At 63.6% G+C, this 11,325-nt stretch overlaps 3 protein-coding genes across 3 annotated transcripts in view; 1 reads left to right on the top strand and 2 right to left on the bottom strand.

Moving 5' to 3' along the window:
* Positions 1-2,871, bottom strand: part of AMH (anti-Mullerian hormone) — a 3,579-nt gene extending 708 nt beyond the window's left edge. The window contains exons 1-5 of the mRNA XM_023538109.1: positions 1,873-2,871; positions 1,014-1,156; positions 682-790; positions 432-591; positions 23-348 (exon numbers count right to left, since the gene is read on the bottom strand). Of these exons, the coding sequence (XP_023393877.1) occupies positions 23-348; positions 432-591; positions 682-790; positions 1,014-1,156; positions 1,873-2,311 (1,177 nt within the window). The 5' untranslated portion in view covers positions 2,312-2,871. The remainder of the gene's footprint in view (positions 1-22; positions 349-431; positions 592-681; positions 791-1,013; positions 1,157-1,872) is intronic.
* Positions 2,872-2,999: 128 nt separating this feature from the next.
* On the bottom strand, positions 3,000-10,693 carry SF3A2 (splicing factor 3a subunit 2). The gene is made up of 9 exons (XM_011372632.2): positions 10,586-10,693; positions 8,081-8,244; positions 6,806-6,877; positions 6,172-6,218; positions 5,566-5,675; positions 4,572-4,621; positions 4,356-4,496; positions 3,956-4,024; positions 3,000-3,852 (listed from the first exon to the last, which is right to left on the bottom strand). Exons 2-9 carry the CDS (start codon positions 8,204-8,206, stop codon positions 3,136-3,138), a joined length of 1,332 nt encoding a protein of 443 aa, XP_011370934.1. The 5' UTR covers positions 8,207-8,244; positions 10,586-10,693; the 3' UTR covers positions 3,000-3,135.
* A 147-nt stretch (positions 10,694-10,840) lies between these two features.
* Positions 10,841-11,325, top strand: part of PLEKHJ1 (pleckstrin homology domain containing J1) — a 2,429-nt gene continuing 1,944 nt past the window's right edge. Inside the window, exon 1 of the mRNA XM_023538108.1 lies at positions 10,841-11,323. Within this exon, the coding sequence (XP_023393876.1) occupies positions 11,187-11,323 (137 nt within the window). The 5' untranslated portion in view covers positions 10,841-11,186. The remainder of the gene's footprint in view (positions 11,324-11,325) is intronic.

Below are 11,325 nucleotides of genomic sequence, written 5' to 3'. Positions count from 1 at the left end.
TGCAGCTCAGCCGCCACCCGGCGCGCCAGGCCCACGGCCCACGGCACGGACACGGGGCCTTGTGGAGGTGCGGGGTCCTCCACGGTGGCCGCGGCGGGCGGCAGTAGCAGCAGCAGGGGCTGCTCGCCTTCAAGCAGGCGCTCGAGCGCCGCGGGGTCCGAAAGGTTGACCAGGCCCTGTGGGAAGCCGGCTAACGCGTCTGGGTCTAGGGCCAGGCGCGGAGGCGAGGCCCTGGCCGCGGGGCCCCGCAGCGCACGCACCAGGCGCGTGAGAGTCTCCAGGAAGGGGTCGGTGCTGAGTCGCGGTTCCTCAGACTCCGGGATTGGCTCCTCAGGCTCCGGGATCGGCCTGGAAGGCGAGGGGGTTCGGGTGTGGGCGTGAGGCTGCACCATCCCCACCTCCCCGTGCCCCTGGGCCAAGCCAGCGCGCACTTGGGCGACGGGAAGGGCAACGTGTCCAGCTGGCCGTGCGCGGGCATGGGTGCGGGCCTGGGCCCAGGCAGCAGGAGCAGGGCTGGGGTCATCCGCGTGAAGCAGCGGGGGTCGGTGCCGAACAGCAGCGCCTGCAGCTGGACGATGCTCAAGGGGGCCCCTGGGGGGGAGGGGACACGAGGGGCTGGCTCAGGGGCTAGGCCCAGGGTAGCCGCCCGCCCACCCGCTCTCACCCTCTCCTGGGGCCTACCGTCTCCGCGGTGCTTTAGGGTTAGGGCCAGCCCCAGGCCGCGCCAGGCCTCCGCCGGGTGCTCCACCGCCAGGGCCAGGTAGCGGGTCTCCCCGCTCGGGCATAGACTCTGAGGAGATGGGCACTCAGCCTGGCTGGGTGGGGGCGCCGGGTGCCCGCCCTACCTTGCCCTCTGCCCTTACCACCCTTCATCTGGAGGTGGACCCCAGGAGCTGGAGGATGTCCACCTTGGGTACTTGGTGCTTTTCCCTTCCCTTCGAAAACCCCTGCCCCTCCCCTGCCCTGGGTGTCGGCTCCTGGGGACCAGGCAATATCCAACTCTACCCCTGTACCTGGGCGCCCAGCAGCCCGGCCCCCATGACAGTGACCTCGGGGCCAGGCCCGGGGTACAGCACCAGCAGCGCCAGCTCCAGGGGGCTGATTTCTCCGGGTGGGGGCTTCTGGAACCTCAGCGAGGGTGTTGGTTCCCACGTCACTATCGCCAGGACAACGCGGAGGGGGGACACTTGAGCCACTGAGACACTCCCCTCACCCCAAGCCCGCCCTGCAGCCCTTCAGGGAGAGCCCCACCCCAACCGGGAGCCTTGGGGAACCAGCAGAAGAGACTGGCCACCTCTGGACACCAGGTGCTGGAACTTGCTAGGACGTGGGTGGTGACTAGGAGGGCTCACAGAGCGGGTGGTGGGGCTGCCGCCTATCCTCCCTGAACCCTTGGAGTCTCTCGGTTTGGGGATCTCCTGGGGTCACCTGAGCAACCCCTTCCTCGCAGCAGAAGTGAGGCCAGTGGCCCTGGGGACAGGCCACCCCCCCCCAGGCTGCCTGGTGTGCAGCAGAAGGGGCACTCCTGCACTGGACATTCAGGACTGCTGGCCCCACCCAGCGGCTCCTCCTGGACGGAGGGGGGAGGGGGTACCTTCTCTGCAGCACGTGGAGGGTAGGGAGCCGGGCTTCCTGCCTCCAGACCTGGCAAAGGTTAAGGGCACACACCTCCCTGGCCACAAACCCACAGCCCAGCCCAAGGGAGCAGAGCCATCAGCCTCAACTTCCCTGGGAGGCCAGGGAAGGGCCTGGGGTCTTCCTCGGGAGAACGATGGTCATCACGCGACTCGAGTGGTGGCCGGGGACCAGAGTAGGGTCTCCTGAGACCAGAGTAGGGTCCCCCACCCAGCCTGGTCGTGGGCCCCCACGTACCTTCCTCCAGGTGCAGGACCACCAGCCGCCGCCCCCTGGGCTCCTCCAGCCACGCCTGGAGCCACTGCAGAGGGGGCATGGCAGCGTGCCCAGTGCTGGGGGTGCAAACCCCAAAAGTGGCCAGGTCGCGGGGCCCCCAGAGAGCACGCCACACAGCCTCCAGGAAAGCCTGCTCATAACTGCTCAGCGCCCCCACCACCCGCAGGGGGGCGCTGCTCCCATTGCCGCCCCCGCCCAACGTCACCAGGCACTGGGGTTCCTGCAGGCTGCCTGGCGGCCGGACCCCCGGGGGTAGCCAGTCCCAGTCTTGGTGAAAGATGAGGCCCCCCGTGCCTACAGAGGGCTCCCTGGGCAAGGTCTCCTGTCCGGGGGTCCCGGCCCTCAGCAGGGCCCCCACGGCCCACAGCACCAGGGCCAGCCTGGGACGTGCAGCCTGCATCCTGGGAGCTGCGAGGGGCTGGGCTGCCCCGGCTTATATGGGCGGGTGAACCTGGGATGTCTGTGCTAGAGGACGGCCTGTCTTCTCTGGGAGGAGACGTGACCTTGGGGGCCAGTGCCTGTGCCCGCCTGGAGCCTGGGCCTCCTCAAAGCCCCTTCTGTTTCAATTGGTGCCTATCTCCTTCCCAGCAGTGATACAAAGTGTGGCCTGTGACCAATTTGTCCAACTGTCCTTGACAAGGTTTTCCCTCCGGAGTGGGGAGTGACCAGCCCAGACGGACCAAACATCAACAGCCTCAGGGGCAGACCTGGAGGAGGGTGGCATTCAGGCCAGTGGGTGTGTGGCCTGGCTGAGGGTCTCCAGTCAGCTGGGGCCCGTCCCCTGCCCATCCACTGGGGACCCTTAGGGCCACAGGAACAGTCATCTCGGACAGCGAGGGTCCTCTGCTGTCCACTCCCACGGGATGGACTCTAGGCCTGCTGTTAGCTGGCAATATCTGTACCCCCGTTTTCAGACGCAAGGACACAGCTGGCATGTTAGGGCACCCACCACTGTCCTGGTGAGCTACAGACGCTTGAGGCCTGACCCTAGACTGCCCTGCACGTAGGGGGGGCTCGTGGGCGAGTAGGCGCCACCATGTGTTCCCCACAGCACCCCCCCGTCCACCAATAGAGCAGTGCATTCAGACTCCAGAGAAAACTGTTTAATGAGATGGGGAACACAGGAAGGCTCCGTACAAAAAACACCTCCGTGCAAAACACTGACTTCGCCACAAGGGAAAACAGGAAACAAAACGCGGACTCGCAGGGAGAGAGCGTGGACCCTCAGTTGGTGGGGGGAGGGGGCGGAATGTTCCCAGGGCCGTCGGAGGGCAGCGGGGGCCTCAGCATTGGGGGCATGGGAGCTGGGGGGTGGACCCCAGGATTGGAGGGGTGAACTCCAGGAGGCTGGGGGTGGACCCCAGGAGCTGCAGGATGAACTCCAGGAGGAGGGGGGTGAACACCAGGAGGCTGGGGATGGATCCCTGGGGCGGGGGGGTGTACCCCAGGAGCTGCTGGGTGCACCCCTGGGGCCTGGGGGTGAACTGCTGGAGCTGGTGGGTGCACCCCTGGGGCCTGGGGGTGCACTCCTGCAGATGGGGGAGGGTGGACACCCGGGGCTGGAGGGTGGACGCCTGGGGCTGGAGGGTGGACCCCGGGAGCAGGGGGATGGACCCCAGATGTTGGTGGGTGGACCACTGGGGCTGGGGGGTGGACCCCAGGAGCCGGAGGGTGGACCCCAGACGTTGGTGGATGGACCCCGGGAGCTGGGGGCGGCAGCTGGGGGGGGCCCGGGGGCCCTGAGGGTGCAGGCCCACTGGGTGGCATGGGGGGCAGAGGCAGGCCTCCTGGTGGGGGTGGAGGCAAAGACTCGGGCAGTGGCGGCCGTGGGGGCAAACCATTCATCAGTGGGGGCGGCGGGCGCTTCACTCCAGGAGGTCCGGCCGGGAGGCTCGGCGGGGCTGGTGGCTTCTCCATCTTGAAGTGGAACTGCAGGAAGAACTGCAGAGAAAGGGGAAGAGCTGACTGGGCCCTCGGGTGGGGGACAGAACGGCCAGGGCAGCCGCTGCCAGGTCCTGGAACTGCCCGGACCTGGGCGCCTCACCTGCTTGGTCTCCCGGTTCCAGTGAGTCCAGAACTTGCCCTCGGCCTTGTCAATCTCCCGGCTTGGCACCTGTGTGGGGGCGTGGTGGAGATGAGCCTTAGACCCAGGGGCTACCCTGTGACCTTGGAGCGGGCCCTTGCGAGGGGGTGACAGACGTGGCCATCGGTGGTGCTCTGCTGCCTGCGGCCCCACCGCCCAGGGAGGTCAAGGCTCCCGGTGCTTTTTGGTCGCTGTCTATTCAGACACAGGACTTCACAAGAGCGTGGACAGGTGGGGGGCTCTGCTGCGGTGGGGCACCACCTCGTGACGCCCTCTTCCACCCCAGAGGCAAGGCCCTGCCGGGAGAGGCACGCCCGGTGTGGGCTGGGCTAAGGGTCAGGGACAGGGACCAGCGCCCTACCTTGAAGGCGATGGTCTCATAGGGCTCAGCGGCCATGAGCAGGTACTGCCAGCGCCGGTCCGGGGGCTCGATCCTCTGCTCATAGGCCGACATGAAGCGGTGGCGTGGCATGATGCCCTCGGCGATCTCCGGGTAGTCGATCTGTGGGGACACGGCCCAGTGGCAGCACCGCTCTCAAGAGCTCCCCCTCGTGACCAGCCCCGGGGCTCAGCTCACCTGGAAGAGGAGGCTCTGCTGGCCCATCTCTGTGTCTCTCTGCTTGGTCACTGCAACACAAGAGGGTCTCAGGTCCAGACTGGCTTGTCGCCCCCCCAAGGCTAAGGACTCACTAATGAAAGGAGAGACACTGAGAAGTCCCATGGCTGGGGCGGGGGCACCGCCGAGGCCAGAGAGGGCTCTGTGCTGCAGGTGCCACCTGCCAGAGACCCCACGGATGGCGGTGGGAGAACGGGCTCTGCGTTACCCTCTGTCCAGGCTTAGGACAGCCAAGCAGGGCTGAGGACACGCACGGGGGTGGGGCTGGCGAGGCTGCGCCCGCACCCAGGACGGGGCGCCCTTCACAGCAGAGCTCGGCGCTTCCAGGTTGGCCCCGCACAGCTCCAGGCACGCCACGTCCCTCCAAGCCCTCCGGCGTCTCCCACCATGTCAGGACAGAGACCTGGTGGCCTACTGTGACCGAAAGGGCTTTGGTGGCCAACCACCTGGATCCCGACACCCCTGCTGACATTCATCACGCTGACCTGCCCCAAGGCCTCTGCAATGCCCGTCACACACAGGGCCCCACACCTTTTGTTAGGACGCATTCTCTAAGTTCCGGCTTTCTGACCCAAGTAACGCAGAGCCCCCTCTCTGCCACCGGTCCCCGAGAAGCTGCCTTGTGGACCCTCAACTGTTCAAGCCCGCTCTCTGACTGAGGAGCCTGGACCACTCCAAGTGCATAGGATGGGGACACGCCAGGCCTGCTCCCACCCTCTCGCTCATCTCCGCCAGGAGTGCGAAGAGCTACACGCTCCCACGACAGCCTGGCAGGCACACAGGGGACGCCGTGCTCGCCACGGCTGGGAAGTTCCAGCTGGGCAGGTGGGGACCTGGCGGGCAGCCAGTGAAGGCCAGAGCACAGCAGAGTCTATGGTTGAGACGGGCGGGGTCGCAAGGAAGGGCTCGCCCCATGGGCGCCAGCTGCAGGCCAACCCGCCCCAGCCAGACTCACCTTTGTAACCCGGGCGGCCGATCTTCACAAACTTCTTCACCTCCACCTTGACCTTCTCTGGCGCCGGCTGGGCGGGGGCCTCCTTGGCCTCCTTGGCGGCTCGCCGGGCCCTGCAGGCGGGACAGACAGGGCGCTGCGGCCCCTCCACACACACACACACAGCCGCCAAGGCCACAGGACCAGGAGCCAGGAGCCACCCGCCCCCACAGCGACCTTGTAGTACCTGTTAGGTGAGGGGTCGGGGGGCATCGGGAGGGGGTCCCACGTTTGAATGGAAGCGGCGATAGGACAGGTATGGGCACCTTTAACTTCTTGCCGCGTGTCCCGCCATCGCTCACTGGGGGCCTTCTGGGAACCCCACCTGTCTCCTCCCCATTCATGGAACCCCCACTGTCACAGGGTGAGGAGCTGTCCCCTGCTCCCCTCACATCTAGGCAGCTGCACCCACCCACCCATGCCGGGCTGGGCTCGACAGCCTGACCGCAGGCCCCGCTGGCCCCCGGCCACCTCTGCGCCGTCACCTGGCGTGGCTGAGACGGCAGGGGAGGGCCAGCTCCTGAGCCCGGGTGCGAGGCTGGGAGCTGGGCGTGGGGCCAACGTACTCACAAGTTGGTCTGGTGCTTTTTCCCCTGGGTGTGTGCGAGGTAGCTCCCCTGGGGGGAAAAGGGACACGGTTCAGTGAGTGGGGACAGGCCTGGGCTCCCTTTGCCTGCTGGGAGCAGGGCCTCTACGTCCACAGTGCAGGAGAGAGAGCTATCGCACAAGACCACTCATGGCACACTGCTCATGGCCGCCTGCGAATCGGAAACAGCGAGTGAGCGTCAACAGCAGGGGCAGGATGGGTGGGGCCTGAGCGTCGCTCCGCGCACATGGGAGCCGCAGAGCTCAACGTTAAAGCGCGGGAGCGCCCAGGGCTCACAGGCATGCATCTGTGCAGCAACGGCCCCAGCAGAACTAAAGACGGACAAGTGGCAAGTCCAAAGCAGTGGTGGCCTCTGGGGACAGAGGGGCTTGGCCTCGTCTGGAAGGACCAGTGTTTCTCGTAGGGAGACACATTTGAGAGCACGGTCAGGCGTGGGCGCCGGCCCCAGTCTGTGGCCTTTGGCCTCGGCCGCATTCTGCACACGTGTCAGATGAATGAGCTCCCGAGGACAGGGTGGGAGCCTCTGGTTAGGACTGGGGAGGGCACAGAAGGGGACGGGGAGGGGACGCAGGGAGCAGCGCTGAGGCTGAGGCCCACCTCGTTGTTGTGGAGTGTCAGGCATAGCTTGCATTCGTATGAGCCCAGGTGGTTCTTCATGAAGTAGGGATCCTGGGGAGGGAGACACAGCCCTTCAGACAGCGGGAGGTGGCGTCCCACAGCGCCCTCCAGCCCCACCCGGCACGGGGAGTGGCGGCTGGTCTCTGGAACAGGGGACGAGGAGCAGACTGGGGCCGGCTGGGCAGGGGACTGCAGCACTGTGGGGCTACCACAGGTCCCGTGCAGACAGAGTCCACTTGGCAGGGCCAGGGGCCAACTGTGCACCCGCAGCAAGCTATCAGGCAGGACAGGGTCGACACTGTGGCCCCCGGCCTCCTGCCCCAAGCAGCAGGTGACTCTGGGCAGCCCCTGGGCCCACGTCTGTGGCAGTTTTGGGTCTAGGAGGAGACGGAGCCCCAACAGCATGGATGTTCACCTGTCTCCTGGGCCGGGGACATCCTGCCACCCTCCCAAGTGCTGCAGCACAAACCGGACAAGTATGTGAGGTAAGGGAAGGTCCTAGAGACCCACGTCCTTGCAAGTCCCATGGGCAGGACAGGCGACTGTCCAGAAACTGAGGCAGTGGGGGACGCGCTGCTGACAGCGGGGGGAGCAGACCGGTGAGGTTCAAACCCTAACTCCACACGCCATGTCACCTTCGGCAATGACAACTCCTCCCTCTGCTTGACTGTTTCGTCTGGAAAAGGGGACTGTAACAAAGCTGACCCCACGGGCGAGGCCCGTGAGGAGCGCTGAGGGTGCCGGGCACATACCTCAGGGGGGCTCAAAGTCTAAGGGGAGCTAACTACACGCTGACCACCATACTCTAACCCGTGGGGCCACCCTGCCCCAGGAGACACTGGGTGACATCTGAGGACATCTGTGGTTGTCAGGACTAGGGGAGCTCCTGGCACTGAGCAGTGGGGGTGGAGATGGTGCCCGACACCCCGCCAGGCCCAGAGGATGACCGGCCCGTTTCAGCAGTGCCCGGGGGAGACCCGGTCTGCCAACGGCTGTGTGGCAAACGAAAACGCTGCCCCTCGCTGCCCGCTGCCCACGGCCTGAGGGGGCTCCCGACTGGTTCTCCCTGCTACTGGTTCAGTGAACGAACAAAACTGAACCCCGTACAGTGAAAACCCCTTCAACCTTGGGCCGCTAACAGTGGTGGGGGGCAGTGGGGACCTGCGGCTCCAGGCCAAGTCGCCTTGTTCAGACAAGGTGCCCGAGGGCCAGAGACGGAGGTGGCTGTGGCACAGTGGCGGGGGGGCGGCCCACCTTGTTGATGTCGATAGTCTCCAGGGCCAGCTGCCGCAGGCGCTCCCTGCGGTCCCGGTTGCTCTCGGAGGAGGAGGCCACGCCCCCGCTGCCGGTCTTGCCCCCGGGGCGATGCTGGAAGTCCATGGTGATGGCCTGGGGGTTCTAGCAGACTGGAGAGAAACCTGCAGATCACAGGGCAGAGGCAGTGAGCCTGCAGAACCTGGGGACTCCCCAGGTCCGGTGGGGGGCGCCCGCTGCAGAGCAGCAGGCGAGACCACGCCCGCCCCCCCCACTCCATCCCTTGTCCCCATTGCAAGTCTAACCCCTGCCCAACCAGTGTTGTCTCTGAAGGACCGGAATGAGCCCAGTCCCTTCCCAAATGGCCAGAATAAGTCCCTAAGTCACGGGTGGCCAGCTGGGGTTGGGAAAATCACATACCCAGAGAACCTGACATCTCGGGGAAATCCAGACCTACAGAGAGACTTAACCCTAACCGCTCAGCAGTTACAGGAAGACCGCAGCTCACCGGGCACATCGCCCTCCCCGGCAGCACAACCACTCCGAACGAAAGGAGAGCTCACACCTTGGGAGGAAGGTCCGTGCTCAGGTCCCTTGGCTCCTGGGCCTCTGGGCTGAGACAGGCGCAGAGAGCCCGCGGGTGGGGGCCAGGAAGGAAAGAGGGGATCCCAGCGAAGCAGGCCACTGATCCGACCTGCAGGAAGTCTGCCCTGCCCCACCCCATGTGTGTCCAAAGGCAGGTGGCCCAGCCTAGGGGGACTTCAGGAGACTTTTCTGGGGAAAGTATTCTCAGACACTGACAATGCGGGTCCCCCACACACCAAAGAAAATGCCAGCTGCTTTCCAGGCCCACTGAGACCGACAGATAAGCACGGCCATCATGTATGCAGAGCTGGCAAATTCACTTGATGGACACGAAGAATCACAAGGCAGCCGACCAAAAAAAAAAAAAACCAAAAAAACCCCCAAAAACCTGCTGAAAACCTCAACAGACGATGACAACACCCTCCTTAATTATTACAATGTCACTTTCCATGGAACCAAAATAAGAAACCAAGGACTAATTAAAACCAGAACGAACCCTTGGAAAGCAGACACCGGGTGAGCCAAACAAAAAAAAATTGAATATGAGGCCTTGGAGGTAAAAGTCAAAGAAATCTCGCATGGAGAAAAAAATGAAAAAAATAGGAAAAAAAGCAAAACCCTGGGCAAAATTCCAGCGAACAGAAAGAAAAGCTGGAGACTGTTATCAAAGAAATAAACATCAAAGAACTAAAAAAAAATGCCCCAGGACTGAAAAGACTGAATTCTTCAGACAGAAATGAAAAGATCCTCAATAAATGAGTCTTGGGACATCACCCACCGAACCTCCTGTGTCCAGGACACAGAGAGAAGATCAGAGGCAAAGGTCAGAGAGCAGACTGGGGACAGGCCTCTGAGCACAGCTCGGAGCAGGTCATGTCGGAGGAGCAACATGCCAACAGCTCTCAATGCGGATTTCAGCCCCAAATTTTAATTTTTATACCCGAACCGTGAGGGTAAATAAAGCCATTTTAGGTAATCGAGGACTTGAAATTAATTGAATTCCTCAAAAACTACCTGGAGATGTGCAGATGAAGACAGGAAGGAAGAGGAGAGGGTCAGGCTGGAAACAAGCCGGGCCAGGGCTGTGCTGACAAAGGTCCAGAGCAAGGGCTTCTCTGCGAGGAGAGCGATCACAAGAAAGAGGAGCAGGCGCAGGCTGGTCAGGGGAGGGACGTTTCCACGGGGGAAATTAAAAAAAAAAAAAATCAGTTTCTTTTAAACCTGTGGAGAAATACCATCTATCCCCGTGTGAGGTACCGGGCCTTTGAGGCAAAAAAAGAAACAGGCTAATAAAAAAACAAAAACAAGAAAAGCCGAAGCAATGAAAAGCAGCACAAGTGAACAAGTTACTCGCCTTAAAGCGATCAATATTCTCAGTCTCAGAAAACGGAACGATTTGACTAAAGGCCCTACTATGTGCACACACCCGGAGTATGGAAGGTGAGTGGGAAGCAAGAATAAGACCTCATCAACCACGGTAGGGAGTCAGCAGGTAACTTCGGGGCTTCGCGGGCGACATGGGGGGCCGCCAGCCTCTGGTGGCCTTCGGCGCGGTGCTGGGTACTATTCAGTTGGCTTGGAACCTGTGATCGCCGGCACCCCCCATTCCAGCTACAGACACTGAGGCTCAGAGGGGCCGAGTGGCTCCCGGACCACAGAGCTAGTCAATTAACGGACGCGAATTAGCGCTCAAAGGGGTCCTCGGTTACATGAAAGGGGCCATGTGAGCTGCGACCCCGATCCGACTCCAAAGGATCTTTGGAGAGTCCCGAGCAAAGGAGAAGAGCCGGAGACACTGAGGCCCGCTATTTCCCCGGGAAAGGACGACGCGGTGGCCCGCCTCAGGCGCCCCTCGCCCACGTCCGCTCTCTTCCAGGGAAGCCTGGGCTCCAGGGCTGCCGCTCTCGCCCCGTTCCTCACCTGCACCCGAAACCGCGGTCCGTTCGCCTTTTCAGCCGCCACGACTTCGTCCTGCGCACGCGCGGCGCGGGCTGAGCAAGTACTTCCGGGGGCAAACGGGGCGGGGCCTCCCACGCGCGCATGTCCAGCTTCCTCAGCGGAGCAAGCGAAATACTCCAGAGGCGCGAGGAAGGGGGCGGGGCTGAGAGTGCGGGCCGGAAGCCGAAGTGCGCATGCTCATTAGGCTCTCAACGCCCTCTGTGGGTCTAACTCGCACGAATTGGCTCTCGCGGGAAGCAACTCGTTCCCCCACCCTTTGCCTGTTCGTGTCCGTTTCGGTAAATGGCACCACCAGTCCTGGGTCCAGCTTAGTGCATGGTTAACATATAACGACAATCCGTCTCGCCCGCTATCTCGTGCGCCCCATCAAGGTTCCACCCCGTGGCCCCCGGGGCGCCAGCGCCCCTCGCCGGTGATTGCTAGAATGGGCAACCCCGGGGGATGCGCAGGCGCAGTAGCTTCAGAAGAGCTTCCGGGACGGAGCCCTGGGACTTATTTGGCGCTACGGGACGACAGCCGGGAGGGCTGGGCCCGTACTCCTAGTTTTGGGTCCTAGGGCGCCATGCGCTACAACGAGAAGGAGCTGCAGGCGCTGTCCCGGCAGCCGGCCGAACTGGCGGCCGAGCTGGGCATGCGGGCCCCAAAGAAGGGCAGCGGTGAGCGGGCCGGGGGCCGGGAGCCGGGGGCCGGGGGCCGGGGCG

This window comes from Pteropus vampyrus, unplaced genomic scaffold (assembly GCF_000151845.1).
Source record: "Pteropus vampyrus isolate Shadow unplaced genomic scaffold, Pvam_2.0 Scaffold212, whole genome shotgun sequence".
Lineage (NCBI taxonomy): Eukaryota > Metazoa > Chordata > Mammalia > Chiroptera > Pteropodidae > Pteropus > Pteropus vampyrus.
This window is presented reverse-complemented; position numbering and strand designations above follow the sequence as displayed.